This window comes from Lepisosteus platostomus, chromosome 7 (assembly GCF_059453375.1).
Source record: "Lepisosteus platostomus isolate fLepPlt1 chromosome 7, fLepPlt1.hap1, whole genome shotgun sequence".
Taxonomy (NCBI): domain Eukaryota; kingdom Metazoa; phylum Chordata; class Actinopteri; order Semionotiformes; family Lepisosteidae; genus Lepisosteus; species Lepisosteus platostomus.
The window spans coordinates 60,170,146-60,191,615 of NC_142617.1; the positions used below are offsets into that span (position 1 = coordinate 60,170,146).

The window sequence follows — 21,470 nt, forward strand, 5'->3', positions numbered from 1 at the left end:
GGGACACTTGTTTTCTTTTTAAGATTGGCTAAATTGCAATTAGTAAAGGTCAAACTCTAATGAAGTGGTAGTGGTGCTCTTCCCCCTGCTGGCTCAGAGTGCTACAGGTGGTCCAATCAGCTCAGCTCAAGCCTATGCTGGTCATTGCTGTTGCTGGGATCGAGGTTTGCTTTCACATGTCAGGTCCTATGTGGAGCTTCCATATGCCCTCCAGTCCTCTGAAGATGGGTGGTTGTTTGCTGGCATCTCTCAAGATGAAGATGTTAACCTGGTTTCTTTCAAGACCTGGCTGGATGAGATCCTCTAATCAATTAGCTTTCCTCCTCGTCTGGAACCAATCTTATATTCCTTTCTTCTCATTATTTTAAACTGAAGGTGTCTGTTTGAGATGTAAAATTATTTTGGACAATATATTATACATTGACATATTAGACAACCAATAATTTGCACATTTTTGACATTTCCTGGGACTGTCGGCAACTGTGCTTTTGACTTCATCTGCACCACAAATTGAACCAGATTAAATTATGGGAGTGAGAAAAGTGATCATTAGATTGCAGCCTGCTGTACATATTCCTCGAGCCCGTAATCTGATCTGCAGTTCAATCCTACAATGGAAAGGCAAACAGCTGTAGTTCAGCCAATGGTATTAATACAGATAAGATGACTTTATTAGCCATATACAATTTCTTGTATTAGGAATTTGTCTTTCGCAGACCCCAACTTGCTCTCCAGGAGACTCACAGACAGAAGCTGGGGGTCAGAGCGCAGGGTCAGCCATTTATACGGTGCCCCTGGAGCAGTTGGGGTTAAGGGACTTGCTCAGAGGCCCATCGGAGTAGGATTCCTCTGCTGGCCACGAGATATGAACCGGCAACCTTCCAGCCACAGGCGCAGATCCTTAGCCACAGAGCCACTGCTCCGCTCCAAGAGGGGTTAAAGTGGCACATGCTTTATCTGTCCATTAGCAATATAAATTAAAATAATATAGCACAGTTTACAATTGAGATGGCTAAATCATCTTATTTCGGATCTGATTTTCTTCAAGCTCAACATCACTGGCAATACCAGTAGGTCAATCTGGACCTACTAAAGAATAAACAAATGATGGAGTAATTCTGTCTTGAAAAATAGAACACTAAAAGACACCAGAAGAAACATCAGTTTAAAAACTGAATGTCTGCTCCTCTGCTTCCCATGTGCAATCATTTAATGTTCAATGGGAATTTATCAAGTACCAACTACAAAAGCATGCATCACCTTCACTTACCTTCTCTCACCTTTTCATCTACGGATGCTGGACAAAACTACTAAACAAAATCCAAAAGAATACTTAATAAAAAAAAAACATAAGGCTTCTATATTTTTGCAATGCTTTAATGTTCTTTATTGTTCACAACGATGCAGAAGTGTTATACAATGATTTCTCAAACAGACTGACTGCCTGCCTGAAGGTCAGTGGGACAGTCACCCATCCCGTCCTTTGCAAAAATCGAAATTCTGCTTCAGACACCCTATTTTACCATCACTACAGAGACATCAACCCCACAGATGCTGCCTGAGGTTTCAGAAGAGTCCGCTGTCCAGCTCACCAATGAGGTCACTATGGGCCTCAATGGCAGGAAAGGAAATGCAGCTAAAACGACACAGGTGTTGTGAATTTTTGGAGCCATCTGGTGGATAAATTTTGTAATGTAACTTATTTTCAGCAAGATGTCATTTTAGGCAGGACCACATTTAAACTTAAAATTATTCAGAATTATTATTGGCACAGCTAGACAGATGTGATTCTTTTTTCAACATACTGCAAGTTGCCATTGTACCAAAAAAAAAATTGAGATATTAAAGTTTTCCCATATTTTTCCCAAATATTTTGATAATTATAACTTCAAACAGCATGTGATTTCCCTGCCTCCAAACCCAGCGGCAATGTGGACTACGCAGAAGGGGCTGCTGGTACTGCAGAAACTCCTGTGCTCTGCAGAGCGAGCACATAGAGGATAATAACAATAATCGTTTAACCAGACATCATTTCAGAACAAAATGTCGCTTGTAGAGCAACCACGAGAGAAATACGAGATCAAGGGAACAAGGGCAGTCTCCCAGTAGCAATTTGAGCCCACAATCTTGGTATTGCAAGCCCTGGACCCAAACCAATACCCCCACAGTGGGAGGTTACATTTTAATTATCCATCATATAAGCTAAATACAAGTTTTCGTTATACAGTAACATGAGGAAAACAGACCCAGGGGACCCAGGAGTTGCTCTGCTCTTAGTGCAGTGTGGAGGAGAGGCTGAAGTGCACAGCGCCGGGGTGTGTCAGATTTGTGTTTGTCACTGACGCCACCTACCTCAAGTGTACACACCTACTGTATAAATTCCTGGGCACACTGCATATATACACAACAAAAAGGAAATACAATATACACAGGAACACATTCCTACAGTGATGAGATAAAAAAAAACTACACCATCTCTCACTACAGATTTATCATACTGAGAAGTTAAAACATCTGTGCGTTTAAACCCAAGTTTATGATGCAGTACAAGTAAAAATAAAAAAGTGACCTAAGAACATCTGAAACTTGATACAGTTCACATGCTTAATAGTGCAGACAGGCAGGTACACTATTTTGCACTACTTAGTACACCGAGATATTCTCGACTTTTTTTTCCTCCACATTTGGTGAAAAATAATTGAGGTTTCCATTGAAAATTAGGAAATAATGCATTAGTTACCTAGTGCTCTTGATTTTCCTCAAGACCACAATAAAAACAGCATGCAGCAGAGATGGACATACTCCTGCCTCCTCACCACTGTGGATCAATCTGACATTTCCCCCTCAACACTGAGAGAAAGGACGACTTCTAGTGGATATCCCAAAACAGGAAGGAGGTCCTGCTACTAAGACAATATACTGCCGTCTCACAAGCTTCCACAATTCCTTTTCTGTTCTAAGGTAAAGACTCACCACCAGTCTGATGCAGGTTTAAATGTCCAATTGCCACAAGCCCATTGGTAACTTTAATACGAACAGAAAGCAGGAACGACTATTTTCCCAACATGGTTTCGGTAATACCATTACAGAGCCATGTTATAGCAAGCCACTTGAAAGTGGAGCAGTTACAATGGATCTGTCACTAGATCCATTGCAACAGGATCTAGAGGCCACTATACAGCCTCTAATCCTTTTAAACAGCCACAGTGTGAAGTATATTATCGGGTACCTGGCAAAGGTTAAGAATTTTGCATTCTCACATGGGTGAAATTAGTCTTTTCTTTGGCATTTTAAAGGTGTGCAGGATGCTAGCAGGTAATGGGGTTTTAGAGTACCTTCTTGATTCAGGGTCTGCCAATAAAGCCTGTAGGACTTCCCTTCGTGCCCCTTGTGGGTTTCCACACTCTTGGAATCGCCCTGGTTAGAGTAGGGACATGTTTTGCCACTTTTGTTTTGCTGAAGTTTGCAGGGTATGAATAAGTGAACAAAAGAAATACCTTGTCAGCCTTTATACAAGCTCCATCATTTAAATGCTCATATAGCACTCATAATTCAAACGTTTATTTAAACTTTATGTTCCACACTAGCAAAACCTGTTCAAAGTAAAACTTTCAGCAAAAAATACATTTTAACAGTGCACTCAGCAGCTGTCAAAGAACTGAGAGTCACCAACCTGCTCAGCCTGAGAGCAGTGCTGGTACTGTATACAACACAAGCCGGACTGTACCAGAACAACAGAATCTGTCACAGCTGCAGGAAAACCCATAAGTAACTTAAGAACTACAAGATCAGCAAACAATCTGATTCTTTCCTGAACATTAATAAGGCCATTTGGTATTAATCAAACTACAGTACAACCTAAAAATAAGCACAAACCCAGCACAAGTCCCCAGAAAGGGTATGGCACAATGACAGACCAAGGGCTGGCTCTTTCAGCATTCTCATCACTGCTCCTCTCAGGGGGCTGTGAAAACGAGGTGCAGAGTGGAGAAACAGCTCAACATCTCAAAGGGAAAACAGCAATAAATCAGTGACCCCCCTCATCCTGAGCTCTGTCCTCAGACTCAACAGGATGCCCACATCAGCTCTGAGGAAGCAGTCAATTAATAACTGATCAAACACGTACTAGAAGGGCAGAATAAAGTACACATTACATTTCAGTTCAGGTGCTGGGATGGCAGTTTCAAAGAGTACAGCCCTATAATAGGCACCCCCAAACACTTTGAATTGTGGGAATTGTCACAGAATATCTGCACCTTTGGTACTAAAATCTGCTCCTCCATGAGCATCTGTGTAAGACCTGGTGAGATGTGAAAAACTATGCATTTTACAGAAAATACTTCCACTAAACTACACCACATCTCTGAGGTGGGAACCCCAGACCGATAAATCTTAACATTCACAAAGAACATTTATTTGATTTAAAAACATCTGAATGGAAATCTCTCCCCTTTAGTAGAAGCTGCTGCTCGTTTGCTTGAGGATGTGAGGCCTGCAAAAGCCTCAGGGAGACATTTTTCAACATTAAACAGCAAAGCTTGATCTAAGCATGTGGTCCACATTTTGTAAAAATGGTTTCCATGGATAAGGACAAAAGCCCCCTCATGGGATGCCGAAGAAGCATTTTGCTTTTAAATATTAACTTAATTATAACATCCAAGACTTGTTTCATTTGCTGTCAACTAAAAACACTTTTTTAAAACCCAATTAGAAGTAAAAAAATACATAAAAAGTCTATGAAAAATCATTTGAAGTGACTGGAAACAGAATAAATTGTCCCAGATCAAACATCTTTAACTTAGAAAGGAAATACAAGATGACCTGCTAAAACTAATCTTAGCAAGGACATCCTGAAACCCCTGACCAACAAGTTGTATGATTACTGGGAATCATAATAATGCATATAAACACAGTAATATGTACAAACGTCATGTAGATGTTCCTATGACAACCGTTTCTGAGATGAAGGCGAGTCTTATTTTTACAGACACATCTGTCAGAAAATCGGGATATTCCCCCAGTCACTGTCTAACTTTACATATGCACAGCATACAGAAGAGATAACGGTTGAATATTCCTTATCAAAATACAACCAAAAGAAAAATCTACAGCGTACCAACATGAATCCAAGCAAATTCAAACTGGCAAGTAATTAAAGTTAGTTACTGCAGTAAGTCTAAGACCCTCCCTGAGCAAGCTGCAGTCATGAGCCTCCACACCTCACAGAAGCAGAACATGGTATTTACACTACAGAGGAAAGCAAAACCTGAAACAAAGATGCGTTTTCCTCTGCTTTTGAAATATGACGGAGTCCTTTCATGCAAGAAATGAACACCATTCCAACCTGTGATTTATTCCCAAACAGAGGAATATAAAATAGTTTATTTGCTTAGCAGAGGTCCTTTGCCAGGGCAAGTAACAATACACATTTCTATTCCAGAACTTAACTAAGTGAACATTTTCCTGGAATAAATGGTGTGATTTAACTACTCATCATCCGGATGTTTTAGTTGAGTTAGAGACTCAATCTCGTGCAGCAGATGCAATAGAGCTACCACAAAAGAAATGAATGTTAAAACTTTACATTATAGTACAGCCACGGCCTCTTTTGGTTTTAGCATTAATTTCCAAACAGTGCAGAAAAACAAGCGCTTCTCAAAAAACAAAGATTCTTTCCTTCAAGTGCTTCTGCTACTTCATGAAAATATGATGGGCTCTCTGATGCTATTAAATTGACAGTAAGCTGCAAACGCAGAGGAAAGAGCTTTATTGGTACTTCTTTCATTTAAGCACCTTTAGGTAAAAACAAAATCTCAAATAAAAAAATGACTACGTTTCCCAGCACAGTAAGGATTCTCTGTTTGAATGTGGTGTGAACTGTATACCATGCGCATTAGAATAAAATCAAATACTGTAAAAGAAGCCCAAGTTAACCATAGCTTCACTACAGTTTTTATAAAACCAACCAAATTGCTATAAATCTTCTGGTTTTGGGTACTAAAACATTTCACCAAGATATGCTTTATTTTAGATGTTGGCAGTTCTTTTCCTGAACTTGAGCAAGCACCAATAAGCCAGTTTTCAAAACAATATACAGCACTGAAGGACAAGCCAATTGTCAGAACACTAGCTTTTTAAAATCTGATCTGGTCAGACTAAAGCACTCTTCATTTTTAACTTTCTAATTATAAAGCAAGCATTTGAAGAACAGGAGGTGGGGGCTAAAAAAAATGTTTTACTACAACATAACCATTTCATACATTCTCATTCAATAACCTTTTTTACCAACAGGTAAGTTAGGGAGTTACCATGGGCACCAGAATGGGACCCAGCTATGCCAATATTTTTGTAGGCTGGGTAGAAGAACTCTTCTTCACTTCCTACACTGGCTATGTCTCTGACCTCTACAAGCGTTACATTGATGGCTGCGTCGGTGCTGCCACATGCTCTAACGACCAGCTTGAGCACTTTCTGCATCATTTCACCAACTTCCACCCGTCCCTCAAATATAGTTAACATATCGCCCACTACTCTTCCATTTCTAGACATCAACTACCCCCGACTCTCCACTTCAGTCTAGTACAAACCCACGGATTCACACAGCTATCTCCTGTATAGCTCATTTCACCCCAAACATGCTAAAAACTCTCTCCCTTTTTCAGAGTTTTCCCAGAAACAAGCCCTCAAAATGTACTCCTTTTTCATCAACAGAGGATACCCTAACAGTGTTATTGACAGGGCCCTTGCCCGAGCCAAAAACACCCCTCGGACCATCAACTTGAGCAGGAACTCCTGCCGTAACAATTTCATTCCTTTGGTGCTTCCCTACCACCCCAACACACTTCCTATCCCCAGGACTATTCCTGACAACTGATGATCCCTCCATTGTGCCCTCTTTTCTGACCACCCCATCATCTCATATCGCCGACCCCCTAATCTGCGTATCCTTCTTGTTCACAGCTCCCTTGACCGCCCTCAGCAACCATCCACACCAGGCACTTTCCCTTGCAACAGAGCTCCTGGCCCTTGCTCCTCCTCTCTCCCACTACATTACCTTTGCTTACTGCTCTGTCTTTCCCACACCTGAAGAAGGCTCCACGGCCGAAATGTTGTTTTCTTTCTTCTTTTTTCAGCATGGAATAAACCTATTACTTGTTCCTTTGCAGCCTACGCATGCTGATGCAGCTACCCACCTGAACTACTATAACCATTTCATTGTGCACTTAATAGCCGACAAGAACTGAAGGCTTAGGACTCCCACCTACCAAGCCCAGGCACATACGCTTGTTTCCCTATAACACCTTTAAAACATTAACTGAACAATGCAGCCAATTAACACTGGCTTGTAAGGCTGAGTATGATACAGTCATAGTAAAAAAGAGGTTTTCTACAAAAGCTAGCATTTGATATTTGTAGAAAAAGCATACCACATGACAATCACAGATCCACAATAGGTCACATTGTATGATACAGTGGCCTGTTTTGCTCCAGCAGAGACTTCAAAAAAGCAGGACTTCTATTGCCCTTGAAATATCTAGAAAACCTGCCTGTTGCATTCCCAAAACATTTTCATTACACTTGTATACTTGCAAGAATCTTAGTTCTTCTGTTAAAAATGCAAATAAGTTTAACTTTATCTCAAATATTAAATGCTTCATTTAACCAGGGTCTTTAATCTCTCTGCATTTATTTGCATATTAAACATGATGCAATGTTGTTTATGAATGTTGAATGCAAAGTATGTATATCTGTACATAATATTAATGACCATAAAATGTCAACTGGTTCACAGCCAAACTCCCTGAGGGGCTACTTCAATACTTTGACCTCGACACTCAACAATGTGGATCTTTCCTATCACTTCTGAAGTGAAAGTAGTCATTTCTTAATGTCTGTGAGAACAGGACAAATATGCAGGAAACAAAACAGATTCACACTTTAAGCATTTAATTCACTCCTGTTAACTAAAAAACAATAAAACACTAACACTACACAATTTATAAAATTAAGAGGCTTCTTCACCTAGCTACAGATCATATGTAAAACTGCTTATTTTCATCCTCAAATTCTTTCGCAAATACCTGAATGAGGATGCAAATACACTATCAACTAAATATTACACATTTCTAAAGCAGAACATTTTTAATATTAAACAGTATTTTTTGTAATGCACCCAAGAAAATGTAAAAAACGTTTCAAGAACCCAACTCGACATTTACTGTGGGATCACAGAGTAATACTCACATCTGGTGGGATTAAATTGAAATCCTACTATAAGAAAGTTTTAGTCTTCTGAAAATACAGACTAAGACGTACAAATGTTTTTATTACAGAACAAGCTTGCAGAAACATTGAAACGGTGCCAACAGGGTGGCAGAACTCCAGAATGGGTGGAACATGCCAAACTGAAATCTTCAGTACTTGGTCACATCACACACTTTTCTCATTTGATCTTTTCATGATGACTTTTGATTTTATTTGACATTCTTAATAGGAAAAAACTTCTGCACTGGTACAGAACCTCATGTATTTCTACAAATTATCAACTCATGGTTCAGGGAAAAAAAGGAAATCTCAACAAGACTCGCATGAGAAAAATAACTTTTTACATTTGATCAGGCTGAGCCATGTCCTAAAAGGTGAAAGCAGTGATAACAAAAACAGCAATGAACCTCCCCGCTAACGCAAAAGGGTTAAACATGGCTAATTCTGAAATTTGTCCAGGTCTGGCCAGTCACCTTTCCTGAACTAATGCACTGTAAACAGATCAACCTCAGATTTAGCTCTTGTCAATTATAAAACCAGATAACAAACAGCTTTTTCCTTACTTTGGCTGCACCTCATGTATTCAGTGCAAACTAGACAGTTCATGAGAAAACCGCATCCTCAGAACAGTTTTCTTCTCCACAGCACAGCGCCCACCAGGGGGGCTGGTAATAGAAGAAAAAAAAGACACCCATCTGCTCCCCTCACCCTGCTGCCCCCATCGTTTGATCCCAGTCTGTAGACTAAGGCAGCGTGAACTCTCCTGGCTCCGGGAGGAGACGGAGCTGTGCCAGACAGGACGCTAGGTGCTGTGCAGGGGGATGACAAACTTGCACCCAAAGGGCGAGTGGTAATTGATGCCCACTTCGTGGAAGACCTGGCGTGGGATGCCGATGTCGCACAGGTACAGCCGGCCCGCCCCCTCAGCCAGGGGCAGGGGCAGCCCCAGCGACAGGGACCACTTGGCATCCACAGCCTGCTCCTGCGCGCTCATGGGAGGATCGATGCTCAGCACTGGGGCCCGGTTCTGATTGGCCCAGTCCACAGCCGCACGGTACCACTGCTGGTCCCTCAGGAAGGCGTTCTCGTGGCAGTCAAGGCAGTTTATCACCAGGTCCACTGGCGTGTCCGGCAGATCTGCAGGGACACACACACACACACGTCACCTAAAGCAAAGCTGAGGAATAAGGAAAACTGAGCCATGGTCAACTGAATCCACTCCATTTAAAATGCAAAAAAACTGTTCAAAGCTTTAAAATCTACACACATTAGCTAGATGCCACATGTTGACGTTGAAATATAACCATTCCAGTTAAAAAAGAGACATAATGAGTTACATGCAATGGAAAGCAACATTTGCAGTAAAACAGCAGTGAGGGAACCATTAAGGATGAAACCAAATATATCTGGAACAATAATGGAAAACATCTAGATAACAAAATAGATGTACTAAAAAGTATTTCAGTCACTAAGGAAGAACGTCCCAACAGCGTGTCCAGGCAGTGGAAGGACAAAGTTCTATATTAAAGATCAGCATAGAAAAGGCAGAAATATTTCAGGTTCTATAAGTACTTGGATTAATTAACCTTAACAGTTGTAATTAAGGAAACAAGAACCCATTGTTGCAACTCTTCCACCAGTCACTCAAGACAGGGACAACTATAAATGCATCACCCATTCATAAGAGTGACAATACCGAACCAATTATATAGCAACAGTAATTCTGACATCTTCTATGTGTAAGGACATGGAAGCTATTTTTAGATTTTAATTGGAGGATCACTTATATGGCAATCAGATCATGATTAACTTAAAAAAATGGAAAACAATTGCTCATTTATTCAAACTGAAGTGTTTGAACAAACCGTGATGGACACACCGAGTAAATGAATGATATGATGTATTTTGATAGTTACTTTTCTAAGGAATTCTCAAAATTAAATTCAGTAGGCATTCAGGGAAATGCAGGTATTCTGATTGAGAACACAATTGGTGAAGCACCAAAGAAATTGGTACTAGGACCACTACTTTAAATTATATCAATGATGTAAATTCTAGTATAGTTGGTAAACTGATCAAGTTTACAAAAAGACAATAAGAATTCTCATTCCCAATAGATTGCCCAAGGATAGAACTACAAACAGTGTTCAAAGTACTTTTAAAGTGAAAACCTTAACTTTATCTTGCAGAATCGTCATTCTAACCTTACATATTTAATTTGTAACAAATGGTTGCTCAGGAAGATCTGCAATCTGGGGATAAGGCAGGCAACACACTGTACGACACTCACTAGTGTTCATGCACACAACACAATCGAAAGCTCCAGTAACCGAGTTCCACATTGTCAAGGTCCCCTTTTCAATGGGGGAGCAGGCTCCTGGGCCTCGGGGCCTATTGGAATTCTCCAGAAAGCCCTGGAAGTGGCTAGACACTGCCTCCCCCCTGTACTGTGCTCAGCCTTGCCTGTGGTTGTGGCCTGCATTGACTGCTCCCACTGCCCATGCAATTTTAAACCTCCTAATCCCTGCCTTTGGCATGTAGTCTCCGTACAGGTGTTTGTTTTCGATTGAAACATTCTCCTCACTGTTCCCATTGATTCGAATTCCTTTTATTTCATAAAAACACCTCTGTCCACAGCTATACACACTGCTCAGCTGTTGTTAGTGATGGGGGATTACACAGAGGAGATTCGCGCTGTGCCAGGGACTCAGTGGCTGCTGAATTAGAAGATCACAGCATATTCTCGCAACAAAATGCCACATTCTCCATTATTCAAACATCTTTCCAGTGCATCCACACATGGTGCATTTCCATTTGCATCCTAGAATAGCTTGCTAGTATTGGAGCATATTTTGTTCTGGGATTCCACAGGAGATATTTCTCCCCAAAAAATAGCCTGGACATGTACACTACCTAAACTAAAAATGTGCAACATGACCATTTATGCTCCAAAATTACTAAACTTAAAGCTACAGACAATCTTACAACAGTAACAGATACAGAATACAAACAAGCTCATTTACACCAACAAAACTAAGAACAGCAAACTCCAGAAACCTTTAAAACTAACATTTCAAAAATAATAAATATTAAACTATAATTTCCATTTTAAACCTACAGAGCAGGTATCAGCCGATGCGAAAATAGTTAGTGATTTTGATGTATTGGGGTCAGACAAATACGATCGGGGACACAACAGGCTTTCAACATCAGTCTTCGCAATGAGACTATTATAAGCAATGCTGAAAAGAGAAGAAAGAAAACATAATGTTTCGGCCCTGGAGGCTTCTTCAGGTGTGAGAAAGACGGGGCAGACAGCAAAGCAGGAGAACAAAAACTGGGAGAGAGGAGGGGCGGGAGGTGGGAACAGGTGACAGGCAGTGGCCAATCAGGTAGTGTGAGGAGAGGTGTGAAATGAAACCTACAATGAATAAAGAGAATTTAGAAGAAAATTAGTCTGTCCTTGAGAGAAGGGGAAAGGTGTGATCCTAGTGGCAGGATAATTTTAGCTTCTGTAGTCTTTCGGATGTTGGAGTTAGGAAAAAACAGCTTTGAGAACACAGACGGAGAGATTAGTGTGATCATGGCCGTCAGAGGTTAAATGAGAAACAATAGGCTTGGAAAAAAATTTAATCTTCACAGCCCTAACATGTTCTCTGAAGTGGTCTCCGAGTCTCCTTCCTGTTTCTCCAATGTAGATGGCTGGGCATTTACTGCAAGAGATACAGTAAATAAGGTTGCTGGAGGTACATGATGCTGTCTGGGTGATCCGGAATTGTCCTGAGGGGCCTTGAACGAGTGTGGCCCTTTCTCTTTAAATTCAAACCATTTTTTCAGACTGGTATCATAAATTTTAAAACTGATTTAAGATGAACAAACAATGAAGCTCAGCACCAAAAACCAAAACATATGATCTGAACGTGTGATGACAAGGAAACATGAGAGAAACTGGATCCATATAAACCAGATATTGTAAAGCTGCTGAAATATCCAGCTGAAATATAAAAAACAACCAACAGGTGGGGGTGTTGCATTATACAAAAACCCTTTTAGCAGTTTTAGTGTTTGATGCATTTTCACAATTACCTTCAGAGCACAATAAATACATCTGCTTATACTTCAAAGAGATCCTATTTTATTGATGAATAAAAAAAAGACAAATATCAGCTTAAGAGACTTAAAAATACAACACAAAACAGAAGTTCTGCAGTTTGAAATATGATTTCATTAAATTAATATTGTATTCTGAGCAGTACTGAATTAGTTTTCATTTAGACAATCCACAAAATCTTAAACGCTTAAAAGCACACAGGACAAAGAATTGTGGATTCAGTTTCAGATTGTGTACCTTTGACACTGGAGACCTGCTTGCCATCTGTTTTGCTAAAGAGCGTGAGTTCATTAGTGATGGACTCCAACATCTTCACAAAGTTGGGCAGGAACAAGATGACGTGGACCTCATGGTTGGCCAAGTGTCGTCCACAGCTGATGCCCTGTGCGCCCTGAACATGAGGGCCACACAGTAAGGCCACCGTGGGGCGCTGGTGCACATTCTTAGGGGTCAACCTGGAAAAAAAAGGTATGGTGATTCCTTGTGATTTCTGTTATCAGATATCACTGCAGCTAACTGACTCAGATTGTGTGCACACCATGAGAGATTTTGATTCACAGGCTATTGACAAATTTATTTTTCCAACAAAAACACAACCAGTCAATAAGGTTCCTTGTTAAAAAACTTGAACCTGTCTCCCTTCTCCACTCTGCATAAATTCACTTCAGACTTGCAAAACAGGAATCACTATAGCGCGATCTATGATTTGTATAATAATGTCTAACAATTTACACCTGCTATAGATACAAGATGCCAGCTGACGGAAAAGGGTGGTATTTTTTTGCAAAACTGATGATTTTCCACAAACTAATTTTTATTTCATCATGCAGACAACAAAATATTGATGCATTTTGCTATCACCTGTTTTTAAGTGAATGACACAAACATGCATTTCTGTCTTAGTTCTCAGGTAGCATAAGGATTCACTCAACAACTGTCAGAGTTGTTTCCCCTGATTTCTGGCAGCAAAAGCAACTTCAAACAAGTTTGACAAACAACATTCAACACCTGTCCTCTGTCACTTCACTAAAAGAGGGCAGTGTCAAAATGCTTTCTAAGCTATTGTGTACAATAAATGTCAACAGTCTTGTTAATGCAGCACAATAGATTTTAAAGACTGGCAAGTTTGCAAAAATACTTCCAAATGTGAATGAAGGAATTCTTGATTTATGCCTGCTTTCTAGCTTTCCCGATTTCTTAAACATTTGCCACATCGGAAAGCTGTTAATTAGCTCATCATGCATCCCCGTCACATACTCCTGCAGGCATTTGGTGGTTCCAGAAAGACCTCCTGAGCTGCAGAACCAGCAGCACAGACATCAGACGTCTCTTGATTCACTGTCTATAGGATGTAAACTTTTATGACTGCCTTGGCTACACAGCTACAGTTCACAAGGCACATGTCCCACCCACACAGGAACAGGCTCTAGACAGTCACATATACTTTCATCATTAGCACACATTTGGCTGATAATGCAAACATACAAAGTGCCAGGAGACAAGAAGAAAGCTTTTTATCAAGAAAAAGGCAAATCTATCTAAACTCTCTACTAATTGGACAGGCTACAATGAGGCAGAGCAAGAAGAAAGCAGTTTACACACATTGGCTATGTAAGATGGGAAACCTCAAGGTTGCACAAAGACACTATCTCAGCATGCAACTGAAGCATGTAATCTATCCAAAAAACAACCATTGCTCCTCTGCAATCCGATTACTTTGTGTAACTCACTCTATATGGTCCTGGGCCCTGTGTTGCTTTTAACTGAGGTGTGAAGTTCAGTTTAATTGATCAATGCAGTACTGCCAATGGCTACAAAAAGGAGAGGCGCAGCAGACAGCTGAGTTTATATCTCCAGCAATAGGTGTGAATGACGGGAAAGACAACAAACCTTGCTTTATCAGCCTGTTGGTCTTTGCACAGACCTGGTACAAAATGGCTCACATAACAGTACAAGGACAGAGGAGGTGCCAGACTGGGCTGGGTATGTTCTGAGCTACAAGTCTCACTGGTACTTCAACTGCACAAAACAAGCAACTCATTTTTGCTTAAACTCTATTAAAACCAATGTTACTGAACATAGCTTCCAAAATCAGCTGTTTCATAAAACTGCAATTGGTTGTGTATAATGCACACAAATGATGAGCAACATGACTGTATATAAAGTTACCACTTTGATGACTAGACAGTGAAAAGGACATCAGGACACACCCACTCCCTGGGTTATGCAAGGGTTCCGTTCTGCAAGTCTTCACATAACGCGAATCTTTTGTAAGTCAGAAGCAACCCTTTCTTAGTTGTGTGAGGAGACAAAGAATTACCATTCAGGATATTATGCCATCCTCCTTTATTTGCCCTAGCCCTGTCTGCAGGTGAGGCAGGAGGGACAGGAGAGCAGAATAACTGGCTAACCAAGAGTTTGTCCTTTAATGGTTAACAAGTGTGTGCTCATCACAGTGGAGTGAGAGAATGTAGCAGCAGCTTGCAGTCCTGGAGGCAGAAAAAGAAACTCCTCTAACATCTGGGGACACAAACGATGAATGAAATGCTTAAAAAATGTTTTAAAACTCTATAATTAAAATAATTAAAGACCAAACATAGCATACACTTAAAAATAAACAATACAGTAAATTCCTGAGAATTAACATTAAAAAATGTGTACTGTACATTACCCTACACCATACTGCTCAGCAAAATGATAAATTCACTTTTGTGCTTCCCTAATGAAATTGCGTTACGAAATACACATTTTGGTGAAAAAGTACGAGATAAGCCTATTAGAGGTAACTACATGTGCGCAAAAGCAAAGTGAGACTGAAGTTTAAAACAGAGCCCCAGTGGATAGTGGTAGAGACACCGCATTTACTGCAGAAGGAACTGCTGCACTGCTTGCTCTTTACACATATAACAAAGTCTCCTTACCACAACATCTTTAATCATTTTGCGGTTTATTGGGTGAGGTGACTCGGTGGCTCAGGATCTGAGTCTGTGGCCGGGAAGTTGCCAGTTTGTATCCTCCAGCCGGCAGAGGAATCCTACTCTGTTGGGCCCCTGAGCGAGGCCCTTAACCCCAACTATTCCAGGGGCGCTGTACAATGGCTGACCCTGCGCTCTGACCCCCAGCTTCTCTCCCTGTCTGTGTGTCTCATGGAGAGCAAGCTGGGGGATGCGAAAACACAAGTTCCTAATACAAGAAATTGTCTATGGCCAATAAAGTGACCTTATTTTATATCTTATCATGGCATCCCTAGAAGATCTTTATGTAAAATCGAAATTTGCGCAGTAAAGTCTCAGGCAGCCCAGCTAGAGGGTGCATTTGCAGAATTATATCATCCCTGCTGATCACATCCTTAATGCTGGCAACAGCTGTGTGCGCTCTGCCCTCCTTACCTGTTAGGTCCACCCAAAAGCGTCAGTGTCATCTGACTGGCACACACACCGGCCATCTCCAGCCTGCGCTCCAGAGACAAGCCGTGCCGTTCAGCCACCGACAGGAGCCTCTTGTGCAGCTCGTAGGGGATACTGGGCACCACCAGGCCGGAGTCTGTAACGGACCCCGAGACAAGAGACTCAAAGAAGGAATGATCTGGGAAATCGTTAAACATGCCGAGACCGTCAAATACCTTAAGCAACTAACCAGACAGACAATGCCCAACGAAATCAAATGGAGCCATGAGAATTATCCTCAACATAATGAAATAGACGTCTGCTCTACACACAAGTCTTTGTGCCATAAAGTGCCTCTTACCTCAGTAGCAAACTGTACCCAAGTCACACTGGTGCCCTTGAGAGTAAAATAGCCTCTTTGTTGTAATTTACAGTATATATGCTTAGATTTACTTAAAATACTTGGAATTATAATTCTGCCTTATCACTAAAATTCCTTGAACTGAACCAGTCTTTGTTTGAGGCTAAACAGATGCTTTACATTTAGACCATGTATAAGCTGATGAAGTAATACACATTAAACAGCTGATTTTTAGTTTTAACAAACAAGCCTATAAATAATGGTATTAAGATGCTCCTAGCAGAAGTCTTCTTACATCTAACAGATTCTTACAAGCTTGCCAACTTAAGGGTGAAGCAATATCCTTTACTTCATGTACTTTTATACTTCAGTTACTTGGACTGATTCATCTATAAATTTTGCTACAGGCAACCAAATTAGCTAGGTGGGACTAAGTGACTGGTTTCAGAGAAGCAATATATTTTGAAGTGACGAACAGCACGAGTGAATTACAAGTGAACTGTAAATTAAAAATTACTTTGAAACGTAACACTTAACTATAAAGCCTTATATTGTTTTATCAATTCAAACAGCATTAAGAAGACATTGTACTGTATTTTCACAGCAGATTCTTTGAGATCAGCATTCCCATTTTTCAAACAGCTTGATGATGAGCAAATATAATCTAACACCTCTACTATACAGTACAGTATAACTGCAAGTGCAGTTATGGGCTTATTTCAAACACCAATTAACATATAGGAGATTATAAATTACAAAAAGACATCTCTTGAAGATGTTTGTTTTTAGAAATAATTCTGATCGATATACTCTGCTTCCAGATACAATGAAAATAAACTGCATGCTTTTCATATGCAAAAAACTAACAGTCGGTGAAGTCACCATTGTCCATCACTACCAGTGAAAACCATTTTACAAACTCCTTTACACCTTCCTGAACCAATGTCAAATGGAAGCACGTGCATATTTCAGCTTGATTTTTAAATTGTCAAACTTCTCAGCTGTCAATTAAATTATCACATTACATCGCAGTACGACCCCTCTACAGTTAGAAGGCAAAAGCAGCCATAGTCTTCCCAAGCAACTCATCCAATGAAAACCTCCACTTTAAACACAAAATGAGCTCCGTAACCTGGAGCTTAGAACCTGCTAAGGTTGGGTCAAGTCAATGAGATTAAGAGATCCTTGCTTCAACTGCATCTGTGGATTCGGCTTAATGAGTATAGCTGCAGCTACTAAAAAAAAACTGCTACAATCTAAGGCTATAGTGCAAGGCATCAGTGATGTCCCAGTGATATTTGTCACAGAGACACTGTGTGTGACGTGCACCTCCCTCGAGCCGCAACAGAAGTTGAAGCAAAGAATGGCAGGTTTCAACTATTGATGAAAGGAACCTTGTTCATAGACACCCGATTCAAAACAGGATACTCTCTCGTAAGCAAGAGCTCCTAGGAGCATTAATAAAAGCCACATTTTTCATCATAATTTGTCATTTTAAAAGTGAACATTGCACATATCCTCAGTTTAGATACAGCAAGCTGAAACGGTCAACCTTAAAGTATTAAATTGAAGTATAGTGCATCACAATGGACAACATACAACAATCGCAAAAAATAAGATCCCTGTACTACAATGCATTTTTGTTATCTCTGAAACCAGATCTGATGTGAATTTATTCATATTATTCTGCCAGGGCTGCTGCACCTGCAGTTCTGTTCAAGTTCTGACTCAGGTCTCCCAGCACAGTCCCTGGTTCCCCTCCCCCAGTCCCTCCTCTAGCTCAGCCAAGCTGCCACTGCGCTGTTTCATCAGCCAACAAGCACAAACTCCAGCTCCCTCTGCTCACAGCGCTAGGATTCATCTGCACAAGCCACAGGGGCACTCTTTGCGTTTTCTCTATCGTAAACTCTTCCGCACCACAAGTGTTTTGAACCTTATTAAAACAACCTTGGACCAAAATGGGAATCTAAAACACCCAAGTATAACACATTCGTTCCTGTAACTATTAAACCCAAAGACGACGCTCCACTTTATTAAACAAGCTCAACTTTGACTGCATTTGATTCCAAAGGAGTAACTTATTGTTGTAGTTTGAAGAGACTGCAAACCACATAGAGTGAAGACTTGTTTGACTTTCGTTTGTATTCAGGCTTTTCCTGGACAAGCCTAGACCCATCAACCTTTGATGCTCTTTTGTAGAGACATTCAGACTACATAAGTGTATGAGACAGTTTGCCTGTGAGAGCTGCACTAGTGCATCAGGCCCTAAACTCTGCTGTATGTGCTTCTGGCCTGCAGAGTATGAAGAGGTAGATGGTACTCATGCAATCTGAAGGACACTTGCTGTCTATGCTGACTCAAATGTTGTAGGACTGAATCTAGGTGACTAAGAATAAGCGATTCCAAAACAGTGAAAGTAAAGTAGTGTTTTGGAAAAGTGAGACACTCTTCAAAGTTTGCTGTAAGATTGATGTGCATAGCTTACATTAAACCTAGTTAACTGAAACTAAGATTTAGCCTCGTCTGGCAGTTCGTCAATAAAATGTATTCTTAAATGCTCACTCAGTCCAGGTTTTTTTCTGGAAAAAAATGAATTGATAGCTGAAGAAAATTGTCATGTGAGCTTATTTACGTTCTTAAAAAGATAAATGAGCCACCATCTACCTCTTCATACTCTGCAGGCCAGCAGCACAAACGGCAGGGGATAATCTGCACTGATCTTCAACCATGGCTCAGTGGCAAAGAGGTAGCTTGGACCAGAGCCTATGATGTCTACCCTGTGTGCACAGATGTGTGCAAGAGTCCATAAGTACTACTCATGTTTCAAATCAGATTTCTGGGGGGCTATATTAATGTGCAAGTGAAGATACAACTGGAAAAACCAGAAAAGGTGCTACTTTGAAAAGGCATGTTGTCTCTTTGGAATGACAAAAAAATCTGACAGTCAAATTGGACAAATACAATCCCAAAACAAAAAAATGTATTGTCAATGCTAGACAATTATTCTGGACATATAAATCTGTAAAAAAACATTCTATGTAACAGTACTATAAATGCAATTTCCATGTAGCATGATTCTTTTGTGTAAGAATCTCCGATTATCAAATAAAGCACTTATTTAAAGAATTGACTTAGAGACTATATGAAGTGGCTGCATAGAAAATGACCTGTGCTTCAATAGGCATTCTGTTTAGCACAGGAAGGAGCTTCAGTGCTCTCACTATGGCGGTCAATGCATTACAGTGTGTGAGAAAGAGATATAAAGTCTCTACTTATCCCCTTCCACACACATATGCAGAGATTTGTGATAAGCAAAGGAACAACTGCTCCCTGACATGCAACCTACCGATAATTAACAGAGAAAGAAAAAAGTTGTACTTTGTGCTAATTGCTTCTAGACAGTCCCTCCGGGTGTGTTTACAATGAGAATTCTTTAGTCACAGCCCCCCTCACTGAATGTGTACGCTCACACACACACCCTGTAACTAGTGAGTACACACGCAAGGTCTAACCTGCTAAACTGGGTTATCAGGGAGCATGCAGCAGCAGTAAAATAAACTGAGCTGGAAGCAATCTTTAGTGCAAGACAACCCAGGCTGAAACTAATACACAGCAAGGGGGGTGGTGGCTTGGACTAGAGCCAGTCTAATTATGTTTGGCTCAGAAAGTGCAAATCTGAGATTTCACAAGGCTCTCTTGTAGGTCTCACTTAATTGTGTGCTGTAATTCAGGAGATGATCTGGCACTCGGAGGCCTTTCTGACAATCTGGGAAGGTAGCTTTAACCCTGGCTCTGAACACAAAGCACGAGCGGTTGCTCAAAAGCTCATGCTTAGCTTTTCGAAGAAAACAACCCAAGGAACTGCCTGTACTTCAGCAACAGCTCCCGCGTAATTAGCACCAGGAACATGAAGAATACCATGGCGGGTTGGGGGGGGTCAAAGCAACAGGACCAGAAAGAAAGCTGCTGAGTTCCAGAAGACGAGGGAGAAAGGCTTTCAGGCTACAGCTCGAGGACAGTTAGAGGGAGTGACCGGAGAGAAAAGGAACATCTGGGTAACCAGGTTGTCAGAATTGTGGTTCAATGGTGAATCCTGAAAGGCAGCAGGGTTAGTTCCCTGGGCCTACAGATGAAAGTTTCATCATTGAGTCACTTTGCTAAGGCCTGAAACAGCATGAAGGCTGGTGCTGGAAGACGTGTGGCAGCCCAGTCTTGTGGTCAGAACTAAATGTGATACCACGACCATTACAGTTTATTTCTCAATACCTCAGAAGATTGAGAAACAAGTAAATAATATTTTAATATATTATACATTTATAAAAATACAAAAATCACTGTGATACATAATTTGTCTTAATTAAAAAAAAAGCATGAAAGCAGTAAAGCAGAAAAGCATCTGAAAGGAGTACATATACACTACAACCTACAAAGTCTAGCTCTAACCAGCAAACACACACTTGCTCTACAACATACTCCGGCAGACTCCACTTCCTTCCTGCACTGCTCCTTTTTATGAATCAAGTTGCTGATTTAATTGTTTACAGTAATCCAGAATCTGGGTTAGCAATCTCTGGTTCTTCCAGTTTTCAAAAAGAGGTTTATGTAAATAGTTCTGTCACAGATGAGCTTTTAATAACAGGTTTGGCAGTTTAGTTCCTGGGGTTGGGAAGAGCAGAATTAAGAAAGCCCATGAATGAAGGCCTCTATTCACCCCCACAAAGCTCAGCTTCCTCAATGAGAACTTCGCCTGGAAGCAGGGGGACGGACTGGCTTTCCCACCACTCTGGCTTGCTTGCATTTTCCTTGGAAACGAACGAGACTCCACTGCACAGCACAAGAGCCCAGTACTGCTGGCTTCTTATATTTTGTGGATATTTGCATATAAAGATGTGGGGCTAAAACCTAGAAACAAAGCTTTTCTGCTTAATTCCCAGGAGCCTGGACTTCGCAGCAGGCAGTCTTACTGGTTTCCTACAGTACATTACCTGCTCTCGACCTGTAGAATGAGGTGGTCTCAAAGCAATATCATGAGGAATATTTTTCTAATTCAAGTTCTTACTGTTTAGATAAAAGAAACCTCACAACATGAGAAAATCTGCCATGCACTTAGATACACTACATAATAATAATAATAATAATAATAATAATAATAATAATAATAATAATAATAATAAAATACACAGTACAGTCACCTAATAGAGTGCTCTTGCTTTAAAAGCATGAAATAGTACAAACACTTCCTCCTGTCAGCCCTGAAACAGACTGGAGTGTTTTGGCAGGCTCATGCTGTAAGCTCTGTATACACTGCTCTCACAGGCTGATTCACCTCCACGCTGAAACAATAACA

The 21,470-nt window shown here is 40.6% G+C and overlaps 1 protein-coding gene across 3 annotated transcripts in view; it reads right to left on the bottom strand.

Moving 5' to 3' along the window:
- Positions 1–1,356: 1,356 nt before the first annotated feature.
- Positions 1,357–21,470, bottom strand: part of edc3 (enhancer of mRNA decapping 3 homolog (S. cerevisiae)) — a 33,621-nt gene continuing 13,507 nt past the window's right edge. For all 3 annotated transcript variants that reach the window (XM_088641496.1, XM_088641494.1, XM_088641495.1), the window contains exons 5-7: positions 15,766–15,919; positions 12,614–12,831; positions 1,357–9,402 (exon numbers count right to left, since the gene is read on the bottom strand). In XM_088641496.1, coding sequence (XP_088497622.1) covers positions 9,068–9,402; positions 12,614–12,831; positions 15,766–15,919 — 707 coding nt within the window. In that variant the 3' untranslated portion in view covers positions 1,357–9,067. The remainder of the gene's footprint in view (positions 9,403–12,613; positions 12,832–15,765; positions 15,920–21,470) is intronic.